Source organism: Lutjanus erythropterus, chromosome 23 (assembly GCF_056507025.1).
Source record: "Lutjanus erythropterus isolate fLutEry1 chromosome 23, fLutEry1.hap2, whole genome shotgun sequence".
Classification (NCBI taxonomy): domain Eukaryota; kingdom Metazoa; phylum Chordata; class Actinopteri; order Lutjaniformes; family Lutjanidae; genus Lutjanus; species Lutjanus erythropterus.
In genome coordinates, this window is record NC_139339.1 from 4,923,961 (window position 1) to 4,944,748 (window position 20,788).

At 40.1% G+C, this 20,788-nt stretch overlaps 1 protein-coding gene across 1 annotated transcript in view; it reads left to right on the top strand.

Moving 5' to 3' along the window:
* Positions 1-7,520, top strand: part of m1ap (meiosis 1 associated protein) — a 47,698-nt gene extending 40,178 nt beyond the window's left edge. The window contains exons 6-11 of the mRNA XM_084712578.1: positions 1,076-1,217; positions 2,356-2,419; positions 2,562-2,704; positions 3,377-3,492; positions 3,999-4,080; positions 7,299-7,520. Coding sequence (XP_084568704.1) covers positions 1,076-1,217; positions 2,356-2,419; positions 2,562-2,704; positions 3,377-3,492; positions 3,999-4,080; positions 7,299-7,520 — 769 coding nt within the window. The remainder of the gene's footprint in view (positions 1-1,075; positions 1,218-2,355; positions 2,420-2,561; positions 2,705-3,376; positions 3,493-3,998; positions 4,081-7,298) is intronic.
* Positions 7,521-20,788: the final 13,268 nt, after the last annotated feature.

A 20,788-nucleotide genomic window follows, 5' to 3' on the forward strand; every position in this document is an offset into this window, starting at 1 on the left:
AGTCTACACACGAAACAAATAAATCATACAGCAAAAATACCACAATTTTCTTCTTCTTTTAATGTACAAAATGCCCTTTGTAGACCAGAATCCATCCGATCTGTTTTTTACAGAAGGAGCTGATGGAAAGAGCTCACGCTACATCCTCTTAAAGCTTCTTTCATGCTTTCGCAGCACAAAGTGTGAAGAAGTTTTTTCTCACTTTAGCAGGAATAATTTGAAGGAGTTCTCTGTTAACTCATACCTATCTTTTGCAGTGACATTCTTGTCCATCTGAACCAAGAGCATTAAGTCAAACAAATTACATTAAAGTTTGTCACGAATAGCAGCAAATCTGAGTTATTGTGCTAAAGTTATTTAATAGAGATGTAAAGTCTTAAACCCTTCTTTGATACATGCATGACTGTCTTAATGTGTTGACAGTTGGCTGGATATAATTTGGAGAAAAACTGAACTTGTTGCATCTATAACACACATACACAAACACACACACACACACACACACGAGTGCTGGGTGTGCTGTATGTAGACACACATTCTCCACTGATGATAGAAAGCAGACATTCAGGCCTGACCAAGGTGGACAGTTTCGTCCTCCTCCCTGATTTGCATTAGTTTTACATTTCCAGGAGCTGCAGTGGGATGCAATGAGCACCATTTACATACCTGTCTGTCTGAAAGTTATTGAGCTCTGCAGGCGTGTGTGTGTGCTTTACATACTGACGAGTCATGATTTAGAGCCGTGACATTTAAATGAAGCTGGAGGACGGGCGCGGGGATGATGTCATGTCTCTGCTCCTGATGATTTGTCATGTGTTTGCATACAGCCAGCGTTCTGCTGAAAACTATTTCAGGAACGTAGAGCAGACACATGACATCTTCTTTGACATAAAATGTTTTGCACCACAATTTCAGTCCTTACACAGAATGTTTTTCTCTGACTGTTATATGGAGAAAAATACATACATTGTGGACGTGTGTGTGCTTCATTTTGTGTCTACATGCTAACCAACGTTGTGTGTGTGTGTGTGTGTGTGTGTGTGTGTGTGTGTGTGTGTGTGTGTGTGTGCTGCAGGTCTCTGCGTGCAGACGGAGTGTGTGAGAGTGTGTTGTACGGCCTGCCGCTGGTGATCCGCCCCACCACCTGCTGGCAGCTGGACTGGGATGAAATGGAGACCAACCACAACTTGTTCCACGCTCTCTGCCACACACTCAGGGTGTGTGAAGGTGTTGACTGTTTGTTCATCGTCCAACTTCAGATTAAATATTTTAGATTTTATCAGCAGAAACTGGCAAATCTCAGAGTTCTTTGCAATGCAGTTTTAACAGCAAATTTTGATTTCATTGTAGTCACAGGCTTTTGACTAAAATACCATATTTTATAACATATGTTTACAATTTCCAAACTCATTATATACTACTGGAAGAAACATCTGTTAACCTTTAAAAGAAATATACTACAGGTCTGTGAAACTTTACACTTATTATCTTTGGCGTGTCAATCAAATTACGACCTAAGATCAGCAACTCTGGCTCGTTCACTTCTCTTATCAGCACAGGACAGCTGTGGTTTCTTTTAGCTTTTCCTTTATTTTATTTCAGTGAAAACACACCAGGTCAGGTTAGCTGATAAAATAACATTACCTTGAAAAACGAAAACATTTAAGTGCATTAACCTTGCATGATTTTTGGGACGACTCCTCTGCAGATGTTGTGTCAGTATTGTTCTGTTTTTGCTGGCGATTGTCACTTCACAAGATTTCAAAGATTTTTTTTACGTCTGTTCATTTTCTCCCAAACGTTGACCTCTCTGTACAGTTTTTGAGACATGCAGTAAGTGCATACTAGATCGGTATTACTCAGTTGTGTACATCTAACCTCGTTACTACACACAGAGATAAATGTCAGTAGATTTCGTCATATTTTTTGTCATCATAAATTACTTTTCGTTTTGTTAGCATCTTGTTTCTGTCAGTGAAAAAATGTTGATGAAAGCTATGACGAAAATTGTTTAACAACAAAATTAAAAGTAGTTCCTGTTTTTTTTTTACCACTCTGCCAATCTTTGCCTGTTTGCATTGTGCAAACTAGGTTTTCTTTCACAATTTAACAAAATAACGAGCAGTTGAAGAAAAATCTATTTTTTTTCTGTGCAAACATGCACGCTACAGATCTTATAATACTTTTTTAAAATAATCAAAATGATTAGTTAATTAAATATCAGGTTTGTGTTGCAAAATACTGTACTATACTGGATTGATTGACTTTTTTGGTAACTTTTTGCACCTCGTCTTCCCCCGTGGAATGCAGACGAATGAAACTGTTTGATGTCCGATCTGTTTCTCCCTCTGTCAGAGTCGTGACTTGTTCCTGCTGCTGCAGGTGGAGCCCACACAGAGGTCTACAGCTGCAGGCTCAGGTCCATATGTTGTGTGGGCACCAGTGTGTGTGTGTGTGTGTGTGTGTGTGTGTGTGTGTGTGTGAGAGAGAGAGAGAGAATTTATCAGTCCCCATGAGTGCACTCATATGACCCGTGTGTGTTGGTGTTGTGTACAATGCAGGTGTGAGTTCTCACTACGTCCTGCAGCCGTCCCCGTCTCTCTCCCTCCTCTTAAAGCCTGTGGTCTCCAGAGAGCTGCTGCTGCCCTGCTCACTGCCCGTCTCAACTCAGGAGGCTGCACCTGATGCCATACAGACCATACAGGTTAGGTGACCTTTGGTCATTGTTCACAAATTGCAGAAGTAGACAGAGGTATCGAGAGTAGCAGTGTATTATTTTTAAACACCACAGCACACACTGATAGCAGGAACTGAAACCGTTCTTTGTTTGACTGTTGAGTCTCTCAATCTTACACTATGCATGCAGTTACATTTTTTAGGGGTGCATGATATATTTCCAGTTGGAAAATGATATGATTTTCTGTACCAGTAATTAAATTACAGCTGACAGATAGAGCTGATAATACAAAGTTAAACTGCTTTCACTGACTTAACAAGTACAGCAGTTAGACACTCCAGTACAGCAGGTGGCACCTTTAAGGTTTGTGAAGTTTGTTGTTGTGCTCCAGAAAAACTAGATGAACATTTTAAGAGTTGGAACTGTTCTTTGTTTTGACAGTGATGTCAGGTACGATTGGTTCGGTCAGAGCTGTGTTTTATTAAATCATCCATCTTTTCTCACTCCATCTTAGCTTCTCTCTCTTGCGCATAAACTTTTTAAAATATAAAAAGCATGAAATTATCGTTTATCATTATCATCAGGTAACAATCAGTCAATCATCAATCATGTGTTTATTACACTTTACCACAGTGTATTTAAAAAAAAGCCCACAAGCATTCAAATTATCCTGCTGTCTTCTTCCTCTCTCTCCGTCAGGATTGTCTCACTCAGCTGGATGAGGAGTTTGTGTTCAGCCCTCTCTCTCTGAGCAGTAACCTGTACCAGCACCTCAGGAGCAGAGGCCTGCACTCGCAGCCGAGATACCCGTACAGGTCAGACGCAAGGAAGGATGAAAATGTTGCAGATAAGCTTGTGTTCCTCTCGTGATAATGTTAGAACAGTGGGACATATTTATTATTAAGATGCAATGAATGTGGAGGTTAGTGATTATAATGATTTAACAGGGAATTAAGAGTCTTTTTTTTATTTATGTAGCCAAATATCACATTACCTCAGTGGGCTTCACAATCTGTATGTACATCCTCTATCCTTACAAGCCTGATTTAAATAAAGAAAACCTCCAAAATAACTGAGAATAAATGGAAGAAACCTCAGTCGTATATGTCCTGTGTACAGAATGCATCAATATTACATAACAAAAAAATGCATAAAATTTCAAATTATAGAAAGATTGTAACAGTACAAGAGGAATGTAGATCTGGGACAGAACTTATAGGTGCCACACAGCCTCCTCTCAACCATGGAGATAAAGGCTTTGCTGATAATACTGATGATGGTAATTATAACTCCTGATGATGATGATAATGTTTGATTTCAGGCTGCAGCCAGCAGCTGCCCACAGAGACCAGCTTCAGCCACCAGAGGGCCCTAAAACCACAGGCAGCAGACAGCAGCGGCAGGTAAACACAGCAGCTTTATGACAGTGCAAAGGTCGGGAGATAAATGAGCACAAAGTTTATGACACGAGTGAAGGTGACACATGATTCGAGAGCAATTTAACGGCAACAAGCAGGAAGACAGTTTTTATAAAAATTAATTAAGGTTGTGTGCAGGGAGTGTGTGCTTAAACAATCCAACTTCCTCATTACTTTCCACTTCTGTAGTTACTCAATAGATGGCACCACTTAGTTTTCATGGAACTAAAGAGGTTGATGTATTTGAAGTCACTATCGTGTCCTCTGGGAAAAGTTAAGACAATCAGACACGAGCTGAACCTGCAGTGATGGGACATTATAACCGCTGGTAGAAGAGGACTCTTTACTGAAGTAAAAGCACCAGTACCACAGTTTAAAATACTCTGTTACAAGCAAAAATCCTGTAGCTGATCGAGGTGGAGTCAGTTTTAACTGCTTTATACTTTATACACTGTTAGGTAGTTTAGTCCAGTGGTTCCAAACATAAGCAGGGGCCAGAGTTTGGTCATGAGCTCATTAGGAGAGAAAAGAGTAAGAGCTAAGTTCTGGTACACAGATTTATAATCATTTATCAGACCATTCTCAAGTCATTGTGTTTTTTAGGGGAGTATCACTTTGGTGATCAGTATATTTTTATGTTAATTTTGAAAATGAGGTATTTTTCTTCTATTTCTGAACAACTTCTGACAAAGCAAATATTTAACTCAAATGAGTACCAGCATACATCAGCTGATTCCGCTCTGAGAGAAGAAGTAGAGGCTTTCCCCTTTTACTTCTTTGAGGTTTATTCATGGTTTACTAGGGCTTTATGATTTGAAAACATTTCTAATTGTGATTATTTTGACTGATATTGCAATTGCAATATTAGAGGTAATGATAATTGTTACATCATTATTCTTATTTTAATTAAAAAACATATTATAATGATGATGGTATGATTTGTTTGCTGGAATCTGCACCACATGGAGATTCTTTTTAAATCTGTAGAATCTAATGTGTAAGACAGAACATCTCTGCCTCACAACGTTCATTCATTTAAACGTTTTTTGACACACACTTCTCCTGCGATTTGATAATTGCAGAAATCCATATGGTGATTTTGATAAAGTTTCGATGTGCAGCCCTAACCTATACCGCCAACCACCGACAAAACCATACTTTGCATATGGAAAGTCACCTAATTTGTTTATACTTTTCTTTTTTGCAACATTTCAAAAGTTCATTTCAAATTTGTTTGACAGATGGAAACACAGCTACAGACGTCGGTCACATGACAAAGAGCCACATTATGTAAGAGGTCACTATGCAAAAAAGGGAAAAGTTATTTTATATTTAATGAGCTCATCTTGTTTTTTGTTGGAAAATTTTAATCTTTTAAGTACATACAGCTTTCAAATATATGTGATGGACCAAAAAGTGCAATATTTCACTCACTGAATTGTTGAGCAGTAGAAGTAGCATAAAATGGAAAGTACAAGTACCTCTAAAATGTTCATTAGTATTTAAGTAAATGCACGTAGTTACATTCCACCACTGAGTACAACACAAGAGTTGTCATGATTTTAGATTATCTCAGAGCACATAATGTTGTAAAAAACACTGATCAAACTAGCTGGCATGCAGCTGACTGTTTCACATCATAAAAGATTCACCTTTAAGGTTTAAGGACGCATCACCAGGAGTTAAAGGTGTCTTTCCAGAAGTCTGGTAGCAGTTCAGCTTCTTTAAATCCGTCGGCGAGTGTTTAAAATGTGATGACTTCTGTGCAGGGCAAACATCCAAACATGTCTCATGACTTCATGTATAACTCGTAATATACTTGAATTGCACACCAATAATTGTTTCTTCAGAGTGGCTTTCAATATTTTACACTCACTTTGAAAGATGATTTCAAAGAACATTTCATCCTTGCCTGTTATTTTGTTACGTCAGCCGAGGGCGACTGTGACCTGAGAGAGTGTAGCTGTTGGCAGTGTGACTCATCAGGGTTGATAAGGCTGCTGACATGCAAATAGTTCACTACAGCCGCAAAACACAGAGAAAATGTTCCTCCGTCCGCTCTGCTTTTGTTTTGTTCTGTTCTTTGGCACGCACTCTTTTTATTCATTACAGTGGAACTTAACCCTTAACTGATAACATCTTGTTTGTATTTGTTAAAGTTAATGTCTTCCTCCTCTCACCTTTTCCTCTCTGGTTCTTTATCTCTCTTTTGTTCCACCTCCTTCGGGGGCCTCCTCCTCTTCCTCTCTTCTCTGCTTTTCTTGTCTTTCTTATCAATCAAGAACGCCAAGAACTGACAGCTCAGACTGTGTTCAGTCAAAGCTGCCAGTTTACTTTCCTGTTCAAATACAATTCAAAATCTCATGAAAGGGGACAGGATAATAAATCCCTGCTCTTATTTTATGTCATCTTTATAATGCCACAGTTAAATCTGGACAAAGTTTCAAATAATGAGGTAAAAGTATGTAAAAGTAATTCCTGTAAGCAACAAGCACAGGCTTCAGACTGCTCTGTTTTTTGTTTTTCTTTTCTAATTTTGCGAGGAGCTGACGCCAGCTTGTCGCTAGAAAAACTAGGGGAAAAAACTGCTCCAAGCACAGTTTGTCCACGAAGTACAGCTGAAATTTGAGGCAGAGCAGCCGGAGGATATCAGAGGGAAAACCCGAAAATATTTTCTCCATAAAATGTGATCCAACTCAGTGAATAATCTTAAAGATTGTGCTCTTTTTTTTTTTTTTTTTTTACAGTGATCAGGAAGAGTGGCCTCCAGAAACAGTCTGCTCCAGTTTTTCCAACCTAATCTTTGTCTCATTTGTGTTCTAAAAAAAACAGCAAATTTATCAGATTCAATGCCCCGTGTTACTGCTTGCTTATTCGCTGGCTGTCATATGCCGTCAAGCACGCCGACAAGAAAACGAGGCAGTGTTTACACACACTGGTTGCTGCTTAGTCTTGCATAGCCAGACCTGTCTCCACACTTCGCTTTAGCACTGTGCCAGCCCCCACAGTGGGCTTGTGGGGAGGTGGGCTGTAAAGAGGCGGTTTAAGATACATTTTGTTGAACTGTGAATGCTGCAAAGCTTCTCCACTAAAGTCCCAAAATAAAAACGTAGAGCTGGAAATGAGTATAATAGGTCTCCTTTTAATAAGTGTTTTCAAAACCTAAACTTGAAATATAAAGGCTGTGTGTTGTCTCCCCACAGCCACAAAACCAGGGACGCCAACTGGGAGCGAACAGCAAGGTCAGGGCGACCGTGGCTCCCTTCCCCTCTTCCTCCTCCTCCTCCTCCTTGGGACCTCCTCCTGCTAAGGCCTCTCGCCCGGCTCTGAAGCTCCTCAGCAGCAGTGGAGGCCGTCGGGCCCCTGCCCCTACTCAGCAGGAGGAAGAAGACAACGATGATGTTGTCTCCATGGCAATACAGTAAGAACGCTGGAGGGCGGTTGGAAGAAAGTGGGCCAAGAGAGCTCAACGAGTCATTTAACACACGCAGAAATCCTTCCTGACCTGTCACTTCAAAGGGCTTTAAAGTGAGCTACAGTTTGGCTTATTCAGCACACACACACACATTTTGCTAATCGGCCTCCATTGTAAAGTTTGTGAGTAATTAAGCGGCTCGTAAAGGCTTTAAAGACTTTGTACAGGAGGGAAAGACACGCTAATTTGCATGTAAACGTACACAACACCCACTCTGGGTGGTTACAGCTTTTTCTGACACCTCAATTCATCTCTATTTATTCTTGCCGCACAACCAAATTTAACAAGCCTGCGTGTGTGAGAAAGGAAAGTTCGACTCACTGCCGTCTGCAGCTTGCTGAGGCAGCAAAACTTCAGAATCACACACCAAACAATGAAAAAAGCGGGGGGGGGGGAGAGAGATGAAAAGGAGGGAAACAGCAGGACAATGGGAGCAAAAGAGGAGAGTCAAAAAAAAAATGAAGGGAAGGAACAGATCAATAAGAAATGACAAAAAAAGAGCAAAAGGTGGTTGGTGGGTGATGTGGGAGATCAGAGGGAGATTAAAGGATGTATAAAAAGCCTTGTCTGCATGTCAACATCAACAGTTAAAAAGCAGAAGAAGCAACTTACAAAATTATGATTCGGGCATAATAAAGCAGCTATAGTACTACAGTCTATGGCGACTTATAGACAAACACACACATATGCACATTCCAGTTGCATTTTGCCCTTAAGCCCCGGTCTGAACACAGCCTCAGTGTTTTAATGAGACAGAGAATAAAGCAGCAGACAGAGGGGCCTCTCTGCTCTCCTTCACCCCCACAGCCTGCTCTCTCTCTGGGGGTTGAAAGGCACCGTGAGGGGGGGGGGAGTCGATGGAAAGAGAACAGAGATGAGAGGAAACCACTTTAACCTTTTAAATGGTTTATAATTGGGTTAATAATTAGGTTCTAAACACTTTATTAGTCATTAAAGGAGAAATATTTATGATCTAGCATTTCAAATAGTGGAATACCATTTATAATTGAAGTGAGTTGTTTCCGAGGCAGGCATCTACTTCTTCTAAAAGATCATTCATGATTTCTTATGACTCATAAACGGACACAAACTCATTCTGTTCCTCAGTGCTGCATTAATTTTAAGTCTAAGAAATGTGAAACAGGCGAGTAGACATTTCAAAGGAGAACATGCTGGCTGTTCTCTTAGCATGTTTCCCTAATCTGATTACATGTTATGGTCATTTTATGATTAAGTACAGTAAATATATTCAAGATTCCCCCTTTAATAGTCAAAATATAATAGCATCTAAAGTAACAAATAAAATATTAAGCAAATCTTAATCATCTAAAACTGTTTTGATAATCAATTAATTGCTTAGAGGCATTTTCTGATCAGATTCATACAGTAAGGTTTTGGTAATACTTCTAATACTAATTCAAACGGGTGTGCATAAGACTCAATACACTGTCATAAACATGTTGTGACACCTGTCGTGAGCATGAGAGAGTCTGTATGAATCATTATGACTATTTGATCATAATGCAAAGTTGACATTGTTTGAGTTGTTTTTGTTACGACAACTTGACATTATTAAGTCCACGGTTAGCCGTACTTTAGCAACAAGTAAACCAGCTGACCGCTGTCATGGGACAGAACTCATCATCAAACTGTCCTTATAACATTCAATGACATCTTTATGACAAGCCCAAATGATGCTACTTTGCTTTAAGTCAAGGAAATTATTCATGGCACCGTAACCATAGCATGTGACAGTGTAATAAAACTTCATGACTTAACATCTTGATGACAAGTCTAAACTCTTGTACCACTTCAGTTGAGGTCATGGAAAATATTCATGACACATTTATATGGTCTTATGAAGGCCAATGTCAAAACCAGCCACATATGACAGTACAATGTAACATCAGAACACAAAAACTTAACCATTTCTTTATGTCTGACAGTGTCAAGTTGTCATAACAAAGACTTCTGCCTCAAACAAAACCCAATTCTTTAAATAAAAAATGACATAACTGAGCTGAACCAAATGACACTTAATGACACCAGTCACAAACATTCATAGAGACTCCTTCGTGTTTGTGACAGGATGATTTATATATAGTGATTTAAGTGTTTACAACCTAATTAATGATGTAATTATAAACCACATGTGGATGAAGAAAACATTCCACTGGGTGTTTAAGGAGTCAGTTCATGACATCACTGGTTGATTTCTCACAAGGTCACATTCACACACACACATTTAATCGATGATTCACGCTCATACGCACATATTGGTCAGTTGCACACACCGGTCGTCACTGTTATTAATTTATTCCTCCTCACAGAGCTATGTCATCCACACGCACGCTCATAGGCTTAATCAGTCTCCCGCCATTCCACCCCCTTGTTGAACCTTGTAACATTACAGGGACGACCCAGCGGCAAATGTCTTCATGACGCTGTGATGTCACAGGACTTCCGCATTCACGAATTACAGCCACAACGATCCTTTTGTCCCCGGGGAGAATTTGACCGGACCTCCAAAACTACCCATTGACATTTTACCCACTTCTCTTGTCTCCGTCCTCTCTCTCTCTCTCTCTCTCTTTTCCCTCTCTTCTTCTAAATCCTGACGAGCTCGGGGCGGTCGAGTCAGCGTGTGTGAATTTCATTAATTTGTTCAAATAAAACAACAGCAGCCTCTCTGTCTGCAACAAAGGTCAAAAGGCTGAAGCCGGAGTTCACCATCAGCCGCACTCCTCATTAAATGTCACAACTGCTAGAGATTAATGGGACGTGGCCAACGGTCAACAAAAGTGTCCCTGTTTGTGTTTGCAAATTCGTTCAGTGGTGAATCTGACCGAAAGTTTCTCGACAGTAAGGAGATTTTTCAGGTTTTTGCAAGTTCTTGCCCTATTTTGGTAGCAGTTCTTCTTTTTCCAAGACAGTTCTTTGTTTGTTGTTGTTTTTATTCCACCGCACAAACATCCTTATCTCGGTGTTCAGTGACTCATGTTCCTGTTCAGCTTTCATGTTGTGTCTGTCGACTGGTTTTAAAGGAAACTGACGCAGATTGATGCCATTTGTTTGTTTTTATTTCAACAGTTCTATGTATTTATCTTTTATATCTATATTTATTCAGAATATGTTTATTGACCTTTTAACACTGTTTATAAACTACAGGTAAATAAACTGTTCTGGTTGGAGGATTATTATTGTTATTCAAATGTTTTTATTGGATTTTCAAACATCATCTGCTCGACACCCACCCCCCTTTGAGACCAACATAGCAATACTGATAGCAATTGTGAGACTAATAATCATAACAAATAATGCAAAGAAAATAATTTTTAAAAAGTCAATAAATACATTAAACAAAAACCAAAAGTGCTGAAATAAAATAAATCTGTAAAATATGGATTCTTCAGTGATCCTGAGATGTCATGGCTGTCAGTAACAGACATTAAGTGATATTTCTTGTAGTGTCGACATTATTATAAGAATGATTGTCTTACGTTCTTGGAATCATATGCATCATATCATATTATCGGTCATTATCATATAAACAACGATTTAAACTTTCAGGCTACAACTGTTCTCTTCACAACTCTTCTGCAGACTCTGTGTAGGAAGACAGGCCGGGTGGTAGCAGTGCGTGGCGTGGGGACGCCACGTGTGTGCGAGCCGCAGCAGTTTAGCGAGGCGGCCATCATGAATGTGCAGAGTCAGGCGGTGTATCAGCAGCGGTTACTGTGCTGTAACCTCTGCTGTATTTACTCAGGCCTCTTTCCTAGTTTGTACTGTTAGCTCAACTAGCTAGCATTAGCTAGCTTCATGGCCTTCCTTATCTCAGTTACTAGTGGTGGAAAGTAATCTATCAGGCTACATTTACTAAAGCAGAATTTCTGTATTTAAGTACAAATTCGAGGTACTTGTACTTTACTTGAGTGCTTTTATTTTCTGCTACTTCTACTCCGCTACATCTCAGAGGCAAATATTGTATTTTTTACTTCACTACATTTTTCTGACAGCATTAGTTACCAGTTACTTTACAGATGCAAATACAATACAGTACAAATTTTAAGCTTTATGCTTTATGAGTCAGCAGGGGGAAATTCACAAACTACCCAGCAGTATGTAAAATAATAAAAGGCTATATTCAAATACATGAGCTCCACGTTTACTAGTTGTAACATAACAGTGATGCATTAATGCCTCAGTAATATATAATGGGCCTTTCTGCATGATGAGTACTTTTTCTTTTTACTTTAAGTATGTAAAGTAGTAAAGAGACTTAAAAAGATCAAAAATAAGAAAAGCATTATGTGTGTCTCCCTCCTCTGATCATAAAATGCTCCAAAAGGCGTCTTTTGCACAGTTAAATCACTACATTTTTCTGCCCCTGGATCCCACCCTGATTTTAGTTTCGTGTCATGTCATTTTTTCACAGCTCTAGAGTTTGCAGGTCTTTTCTCTGTGAAGTGATTAGATACCTTTGTTTTGAAAAAAAAAAAGGCCATCTAACCACTTTTAACCTTTTTACCACCCACTGCTTTGCCTACAGAACACCGCACTATGAGGTGCATTTGCTACACAGATAATACTATGAAAAGCTACATGAATCTAAGCATGGAATACAGTTATGAATAGGTTAAAATAATACCCTGTTGTGAAATGAATAAGTAGAATGCATTACAGAATCTAAAAACAATCAAAACCTTGAAAATATAGTACATTTTTGATTTTTAATCCAGTTATGAGGTGAAGTCAAGTTAACCTTTGCCCAAGATCTTAATGAACTTTTAATAAGATGTTATAAACTTATGGTGGTTTTAGTGGGAGGATTTTTATGATAACTATCTAACCACCCTTAACCTTTTACCACCCACTGTTCCACCCACTACACGCCAACGCTAAATAAAACTTTCACAGACTGCTCACTCTGTGAAAAGCTACGTAAAATGTGAACATATATAGCCTCTTTGTAGAAGGGAGGCATATTTGTGGTACTTGCAGGTTGCAAATGTGGTTCGTCTGTGCTATTTAGCAGTTAAATAGGCCTCCAGACACATGCAGTGCAGCTACTTCACACTGAAACTTTACAAATGATATCTGGAAAGTGTGTCCATTGCTTACAAAATGGCAGAAATTACCTTGAGAAAGACAAAGTGTGTTTGAAACATCAGTTAGTTTAGGATCTTGGCGTGCGGCCATTTTCATTATATGTCACCACCATGACCAGCAACACGTCTTTAGTGTGTGTTCACCAGAAACACGAGCTGATCGTAGAAACTGCATCAGTGTGAGCAGGTCTCCATGTTGTTTCTTTGCTTTAAAGCATAACCTAATTCATATATTAGCAGTGGTTGCTATGTGAATTTGGACATTAGAAATTGCTCCAGCGAGATAATCACATTAAAATGATGATGTGAATCTTGCATAAAGATCAACCAAGTGCCTCTTCATCAGTAATTTGCCCCAAAAGTGTCATTAAGATGAATTAAAAATGACTCAATAAGTAGCAGAGAATTATGTTGGCTTTTTGGTCAAGCTGGCCTTTTTTTAAGGTTTCACTTTACAACTTCAATCTGAAAAATATACCGTTGTCGTACCTTCAAAGTGCCCTGGCAGTCCTGCAATGTAACACAATTCATTTCATACATGAGAGCAGGAAAACATCACAAACATTGGGGAAAGAAAACGGTGGCGCCGTGCCTCAAAGCTGCCGCGTCGCATTTTGCGCATCCCCCAAAGAGCGAGAGAGAGTAGCAGGGGAGATCTGTTGCTTCAGCCCACCTGCAGAGAGGATGAAAGTGGTAAACTGTGAGACTTGAACAGTCAGAGTGTGTGTCTGTGGTAAACTGTTTACCACAGGCTAGTTAATGGTGTCGCTGACACGTGTGCTGATTTGTGCCCGCAGATCGAAGTGAATCAGTAAAGAGTCTCGGTGAAGAGTGACGGTGTAACTAAACTTTTTACTGTGAAATGTCCACTGGGAGGGAACTTTAACATTCTCATAAATTGAGCTGACTGACTTTATAACATTGTAAACAGCATAAGCATATAGGAAGTGGTGCTAAAACCGACGTGTTCTACTTCTTTCTGTTTGTAGTAAAAGGTCATGTAATAAGTAAACAATGTTTAAAACAATGCTTCCATTTCACTGTAGCAGTGTGATGAGTTACAGTAACGTCAGACCAGATGGACCAAAACAGAAGACGAGGGGTTACAAAGTGACATTTAAACTTTTTTCTATATAATGATGCCGAACGTTGATTGGCAACAAAATAGCATAATGAATTTATAATTTGAATTTTCTTTTAAAATACTGAAAAAGAAAGATTCAACTTGAAGAAAACTAGAGAAACTCCAGCTTTCTGCTGACATTTTTATTAAATATCCACATTTTGGTCTAAACGATCTTCATCTTTTTCAAACTGCTGAGATTGATCAGCACCTGAAATGGATCTGTGCGTCATCAGCCAGACAGTAGACCTGAAAAACACCCGATAAATGATTGTGATCTGGAAGATTCATTGTGATCTTGTGAGTTTTTTTGTTTGTGTATGTGTAGAAATGTGTGGATGCTGCCAGTACACCTGATGAAGGTCGTTTAGACCGAAACATTGATATTCAACAAATATATCAGTAGAAAGTGAGACAGGAGTTTCTCTATTTTGAATTTTCTGTCAGACAATTTTTGAGTCGTCCAGACCTGTTCTGGGAGTTTGCTGTTAACCAAACCAAAGTTTTTCATTAATGACTGTATATTACTGGGAACTCTGGGAAGTTGAGACTCAGGTGCAGAGGACACACAGGAGGCAGAGTGAGGTTCAAATGAAAATCACTGTCTTTACTGAAGCCCAAAAAATGCAAACACAGGGAGTCCAAAAGGCAAACAAAAACAGACAGGGGAAAAAGGCACAAAACTATAATCCCATAAACAGGCGAAGTCCAAACGGAAACATGAGGCCTATAACAGCACAAAGCAGCTTCACAGACAACAGAGACAATCTGGCAGAGACATGTGGAGCTGGTGGGGGTATAAATACACAGGGATGGCAAGGAGGTTAATCAGGGGCAGGTGAGTGAGTGGCCTCAGGTGCAGTTGATGAGGGGCGGGAAAACACAGGAAACTGAAAAGACACAAGAGGTAGCGTTAAAAAATAAAACAGGAAACAACATAATAAAACCCAGAATGTTACATATTTCATTAGTTTGAAGACATTTTGTGTTTGAAAAATAAATTACACTTCACAAATACTAATATTATCCTGTTTGATTGCATTTTAAATTATTATATAATCATAAATTTACTCATAAAGCCTTCATCATCACTAATTTAATGATGCAGTAGTACATGCTGTCAGGTGTATCGGCCGTATATCTGCACATGCTGCATGGGAACATCTTCACTTACTCTGTCCTTTATCTCTGTGATGGAAACTCCAGGATGTGGCAAGACTTTTTTTTTTTCCTGTAAAGCCAGTTTCATATTGAGACATCGGTTTATTTCAGTGACAGCACAACCTTCTGTGTTTCTTGGACCCGCTGTCGGAGCCTGCAGGTGGATGCTGGGGTGGTGGTGGGGCTGAATGAGCAGGCAGTGATGCTGTTGTAAGGCAGCAATGGTATTGACAGGCAGAGGGAGAGATGGGAGGTTTTAGCGGTTTAAGGTGTGAGGCGTGTTACGTGTGATTGCGGTGCAGCTCGAGCCTGAACTAGCTCGCAGGCATCACTACATTTAAGAAAAGATATGCAAATATTCTTGCATGAGGCCTAATATTGTTATTTTATGCTAGTACATTGGCAAAGTACCCAGATGAACTGCTCTTATCTTAACCCTAAAGGCCCCATGAAGTGAGGCAAGAAAACCGCACATCTGATGTTCACCAGCCGATCCAGTCGGTGACACTTCACACCAAAGAAGTTGTTGTAAGACGTATCGCTGCTGAGCGCTGACAAAGCAACGATCACTCGCCACCGTGCAGGAGACAGTCTGTCTTTAAGTTTTGATTCATCATTTCCTGAGGGTGGAGAGGTGACCTTTCTCTGTGCCGTTTTGTCTCATTTTTGCAGACGGTGAATAAATGTCTGTGTGTCTCAGTCTGAATGGACAGGACACTCATCTGTTATGGTTCCACTCTGGCTGATAAGTTCTGTATTTTTCTACATAATTTTCATAGTTTCCTGTTTTTTGAAACTTGGCGTAGTTGACCACAAAATGTTGCCATTACTGAAAGTTATTTTTTTCCATTCTGATATAAAAACACACTTTTGTGGTCTGTCTGGCTAAAAGTGCAGTAGTATTTCTTCTATGTCTCATCGGTTTCTATATCTGAGTCAGGATAATATTAGTGCAGTGACTTCCTGCTTTATTCTCCATGTACCATTTTCTTTTGCTGCAGTCTGCAGAAGAGCAAAACACTCTTCCAGACGCTGTATCTGTCTCGCAAACTGTCTTTTTCCTGTAATTGTCCTTCCCTGGCCACAACGACGGCGCAGGACTCCAGTGTACACGAACTGAGCACGAACAATTCACAATTCACATACAGGTTGCAGGCAGAGAATAACCGACCCTCTCACAAGCAGAGCCGAGCGAGAACAGAAAGAGGAAGTGCATCTTTGCGAGGAGGAAGTGAGGAGGTGAAGTCAGGACCTAGGAACTAGAATCATGCTGGAATCTGAAAGGTCTCTTCTCCCACGCAGGACTCGAAAATCTTGAAAAGTTTGGGAGACACAATCATAATACTGAAAAACAGCTCCAATTACCAAACCTGGTCAAGCAATTAAACTCTGAAGTAGTTTGGAATTCTGAACTTTGTTTCATCTCATTGTGCACATTTTGCTGTTTTAGCGGCGTCGCTGACGTGCTGAGAGAGAACGAAACTCATTTCACATATTCAGCAGAGCTTTGTGCAGGCATCCTTTTCTTATTTTGGGGCAACGGAGCCACAATCTGAATGAGAAACTGTCATTTCCTTTAGATAGCGCTGCAGAAATTAGAGAGAGAGTGAATGAAACTCTCTTTCAGACACATATGACTGAATGGGTTTGCCCACGCACAGCTAAAAATAGAAGCTGGTGGTCTGCAGAGTCAAAGACGAAAGGAAACCGGACAGTTTCAGGTGTGTCTGAAGGGAGAACATGTGAATGCTCGTCAGATGTGCACAAGAGAAAGGTCTCTCATTTCATGTACCACAGTCTTAAAACAAAATGAGGAAATGCAGCTGAGTTTCAGCAGCTCGAGGGTTTTTTATATTCAGAGGTGCAGCTGACAGGTGTGAAATGTTCACAAGATTGGAAACAGCCTGCAGGGGCTGCATCGAAAATGAGGAGCTTCCAGGTCTTGAAACTTCAAGGGGGTGCCCTGACAAATATCATGATTTCTTTATATATATATTTGCTCTGAACTGTTTTCTTAATGTGTGGCTCTTAAAGAAATGTATATTACTTTAAAGGGAAGTTTATAGCATTAACAGACTTAACAAAAACAAATAGTGGTAATCACAATATTGTAACTACATAATTATGAAGTTATTAGGAATCTTAGACTGATCAATCTTGTAGATGAGTTTTCCAGTGACTACGTGTACGGGAAAGATGTCACTTGCAGCGATGAACCCACAGAGAGTTATCAACCGACGCTGCAGTCCTCCTCAGCTCTGCAGAGCTCTGTAGCATCTCTCTGATCATTGTTTTGGTTTTGTGGCCCGCAACTTCACTGTTTTGGTTCACTTTCAGCGCTCTCCTCACTCTTGTTTTCAGCAACAAGCTGGAAACGAGTGAGAGTTTTCAGTGAAAAGGCTGCGGTGCATCCATGACACACGACCTGCAGAGCACCACAGTGCAACACAGATAAAGTCTGCAACTAGCTTGAGTTCAAAGTCTCAAAAACTGGTTGACGTTCATTTCTTCCGTTGTTTTTTTTTTTATTTAATTTTAGATTTGAACTGGAGACGAGTGAATATGATGTGAATCTTTCTGTCCAAATGTCACCGTAACGCAACCTACAGTCTGCAGTGTCATTCACACGCTTCACACTACATGATCATTCTTATATCACCTCAACATTTCTGTCCATACTTGCACGCTCCTGCTCTCTCTGCTGCGAACGCACTTCTGTTTCTATTAGCTGATGGTGTGAGCAGCGTTACCTCACTCAGGAGTGACATGTCACATGTCACATGGAGAGTAACATTTCAAATTAATGCAAATTCAACTCTGTCTTTGTTTGATGTGTTCTCCATATAAGCTCTACAAGGTGATAATATGTCAGTGTTAATAGTTTGTTTCACCGCCTCTTAAGTGGCTAACAGATTAAGTAAAGTAAGTCGAAATGTGTGTTCGGTCAGAAAATGTAGTGAATTTTCCACACGTGTCAACCACAAAAATTCTCATCCAGGAGGCTTCTTCAGTTCAGAACAAATTCTTGTTATCTACTTCCTGGTATGTAAAGTGATGTCAGCTTCCACAAAAAAGCACCTGTTACTGTGAAGCCTGGTTTCAGTGCCTCTTGGTGTTGGACTGATCCTGTTCTCTTTCCGTAAGTCTGACATGACCTTTTAAAAAAAAAAAAGAGAGAGAGAGAGAGAGAGATACTGAGCGAGAGACCTTGTCAGGAAGAGGACAGTCACACAATGTTGAGGACAGACAGACCAGAGACAAGAAGACTGTGACTGATATGATAATAGTCCAAGACTGTGCGCGTTTGTGTGTATGCATGTGTTTGTTTGTGTGTGTGTGTCATCTACATGTAGACCTGCGGAAATGCAGAGATCTCAAACCTGCAGATAAAGCATGTCTGGTCAAAGATAGCATCATGTGGCTAGCAACGACAGATGCTCACAAACGCCTACACAATCAGGTCGAGTTGAGTCTGTAATATTAGAGTTAGCATGTCAATCTGTACCAAAGTGGCGTTCAACGTTCATCATAAAATCCCCACTTTTTTTTAGATCAGATGTTTGTTGTTTTTCTGTGGTAGATTGTGTCACATGTCCTGCAGCATAACAGTGAAGGGCTTCCTCTTGACTGGACATTTCTCCAAAAACTGACAAAACTCACAGAAGTTGATCTGAAACTCTGAAGTGAGGTCTTTTATATGCTTTCAGTATGAGGCCACCAACCCTGCACACGCACGCACGCAATCACAGAGGAGTGCACACAAGGTGAAACGGCAGCAGTGTCAGAACATAGACAGACACAATATACCATACACTGAGCAAACCCGACAGCAGCAGGCCTGTTTGTAGATTTCTCGCACACACACTCTCGGTTTTAGCTGTCACACACACACACACACACACATTCATGGGCGATCTGGCAGCCAGTTGAGCTGTTCTGCAGATGTGTGAAAGGTCAGGGCACATGAGGAGAAAAATGTGAAGAGGTGACAGAAAGCACAGAGGAGCTTTCTGTAACACAGGAACAAGATCTGAAACACCACCACCACGTTTGAAAAGCTGCACCACATCTAGTTTTTCAAAGTTCTCATCAGTCATTATTTTATGCAGTGACTAATAACAATAATACTTTATTGAAAACAGAAAATCTTGAGAAACTGCATTTGAAACAGTATTACACACTGAAACTCTTCACTGAAACCCAGATCAGTTCTGTCGATGTGTTAGTATTGTGTTGTGTCAACCTACAATACTCTTTCATTGTTCATGCTGCATTAAAAAAAACAAATTCTACACGGTGCTTGTGATTCCACCAGCAGCACCTCGGTGTCCCAGAAGCGGCTCTCTGCTCTGCTTCAAATGTACGCCGAGTCTATTCCTGACAGAAAAGTCAGAAAAAGTCAGACACAGAAAAAGCAGAGAGAATCCGGTCAAAGTACACTTCAAAATAAAAGACCCCATGCAGACTCACGATCATAAAGACTACTACTTATACTTTTGTGTTTGCATTTCTGTCCAGCACCCATGTGTTTTCCAGCTGTGTTTGAATTTCTTTCCGGGATGATGTTTTGACCAGATTCAGTCTTTGTCGGTCTCTTGGGAATCAGCTGTGGCTTCATGTTTAACATACAGACATGAGAGTGGCATCGATATTTTGATCCAATTCTTGACAAGAAAGTGAATGTGCTCCATGCTCCAGCAGTAGGAAATATTAGCTTTACATTAGCAACAAGCTCAGATATCTCAGATATCTAGATGTATGTTTATAGAGATTACCTAATACACTATTTTCTCTGGGAATGTCGCCATAAACACCCAGTTCATAACACTGCACATATATAAATATTTCAGTGCTTATATCAGTGGGCCAAAGGCCATTGTGTTACCTCACTGATTTAAATGAAAATCTTCATGATTGTTACTTTAATGCTTGTTGAATACTGGGCTTCATAAAGCTAAAAAGACATTTATTTTGACAATCTAACTGGCGTTTAGATCTACAAATACATGTGTGTACAAAAAAGTGCTAAAGCTGCCTGTCAACATGCTCAAACAGACCAACTCACAGTTATCACAGTAATAACAGCCACTGAAAAAGCAGTCAAATTCAGGATATTATTCTCCTCTATGCAAATTTTATGGCTACGATTTGGGTATTTTGTGCACAATTTCTGACACACTGACTGTCAATATGTAAACAGCTTGTTTTGGATATTCCAAGAAGGAAGTGTTGAAACATATTAAAGAAGCAAATGTTGACAGCATGAAAACAGTACCATGTACTGTGTGCAGTGTGTGTGTGTGTGTGTGTGTGTGTGTGTGTGTGTGTGTGTGTGTGTACCGTGGTTCTTTTTCCAATGAGTTCACCCAGAGTTTAATGAGAAAGACAGAAGTTTGTCGTCGCACTTTCCTTTTCTGTTTTTCTTCCCCTGTTCTGTCTGCAAGAACTGGGGAGGTGAGGGGGACTGAGTTAGGAAATTTACCCCAGAATGTAATCCAGTTACTTTTACAGGACTTTCCTGTCCAGAAAGTAGTCCAGCAGCAGCAGCAGGTGGGGAAATAAAGAAAATAAGAAAAGGGGATAAAGAGGGATGACGGGGATAAAGAGCAGCGCAGAAGTGAGGGGAACAGTCTGTACCTGTTATGCAAGCCAACCAGACACAGACAGGTTCATCCTGCCAGCATTCATCATGTCAGCATCTTTTTCATCTCTTTTCCCCGTCTTAAAGTCCCTTTCTTCTCACTCTTTCGTCATCCTCCGCTCAGGATGAACAGCCACATGTTCCCCCTTTCTCTGCAGCATTCTTCAACATGTCAATTAGCTGTT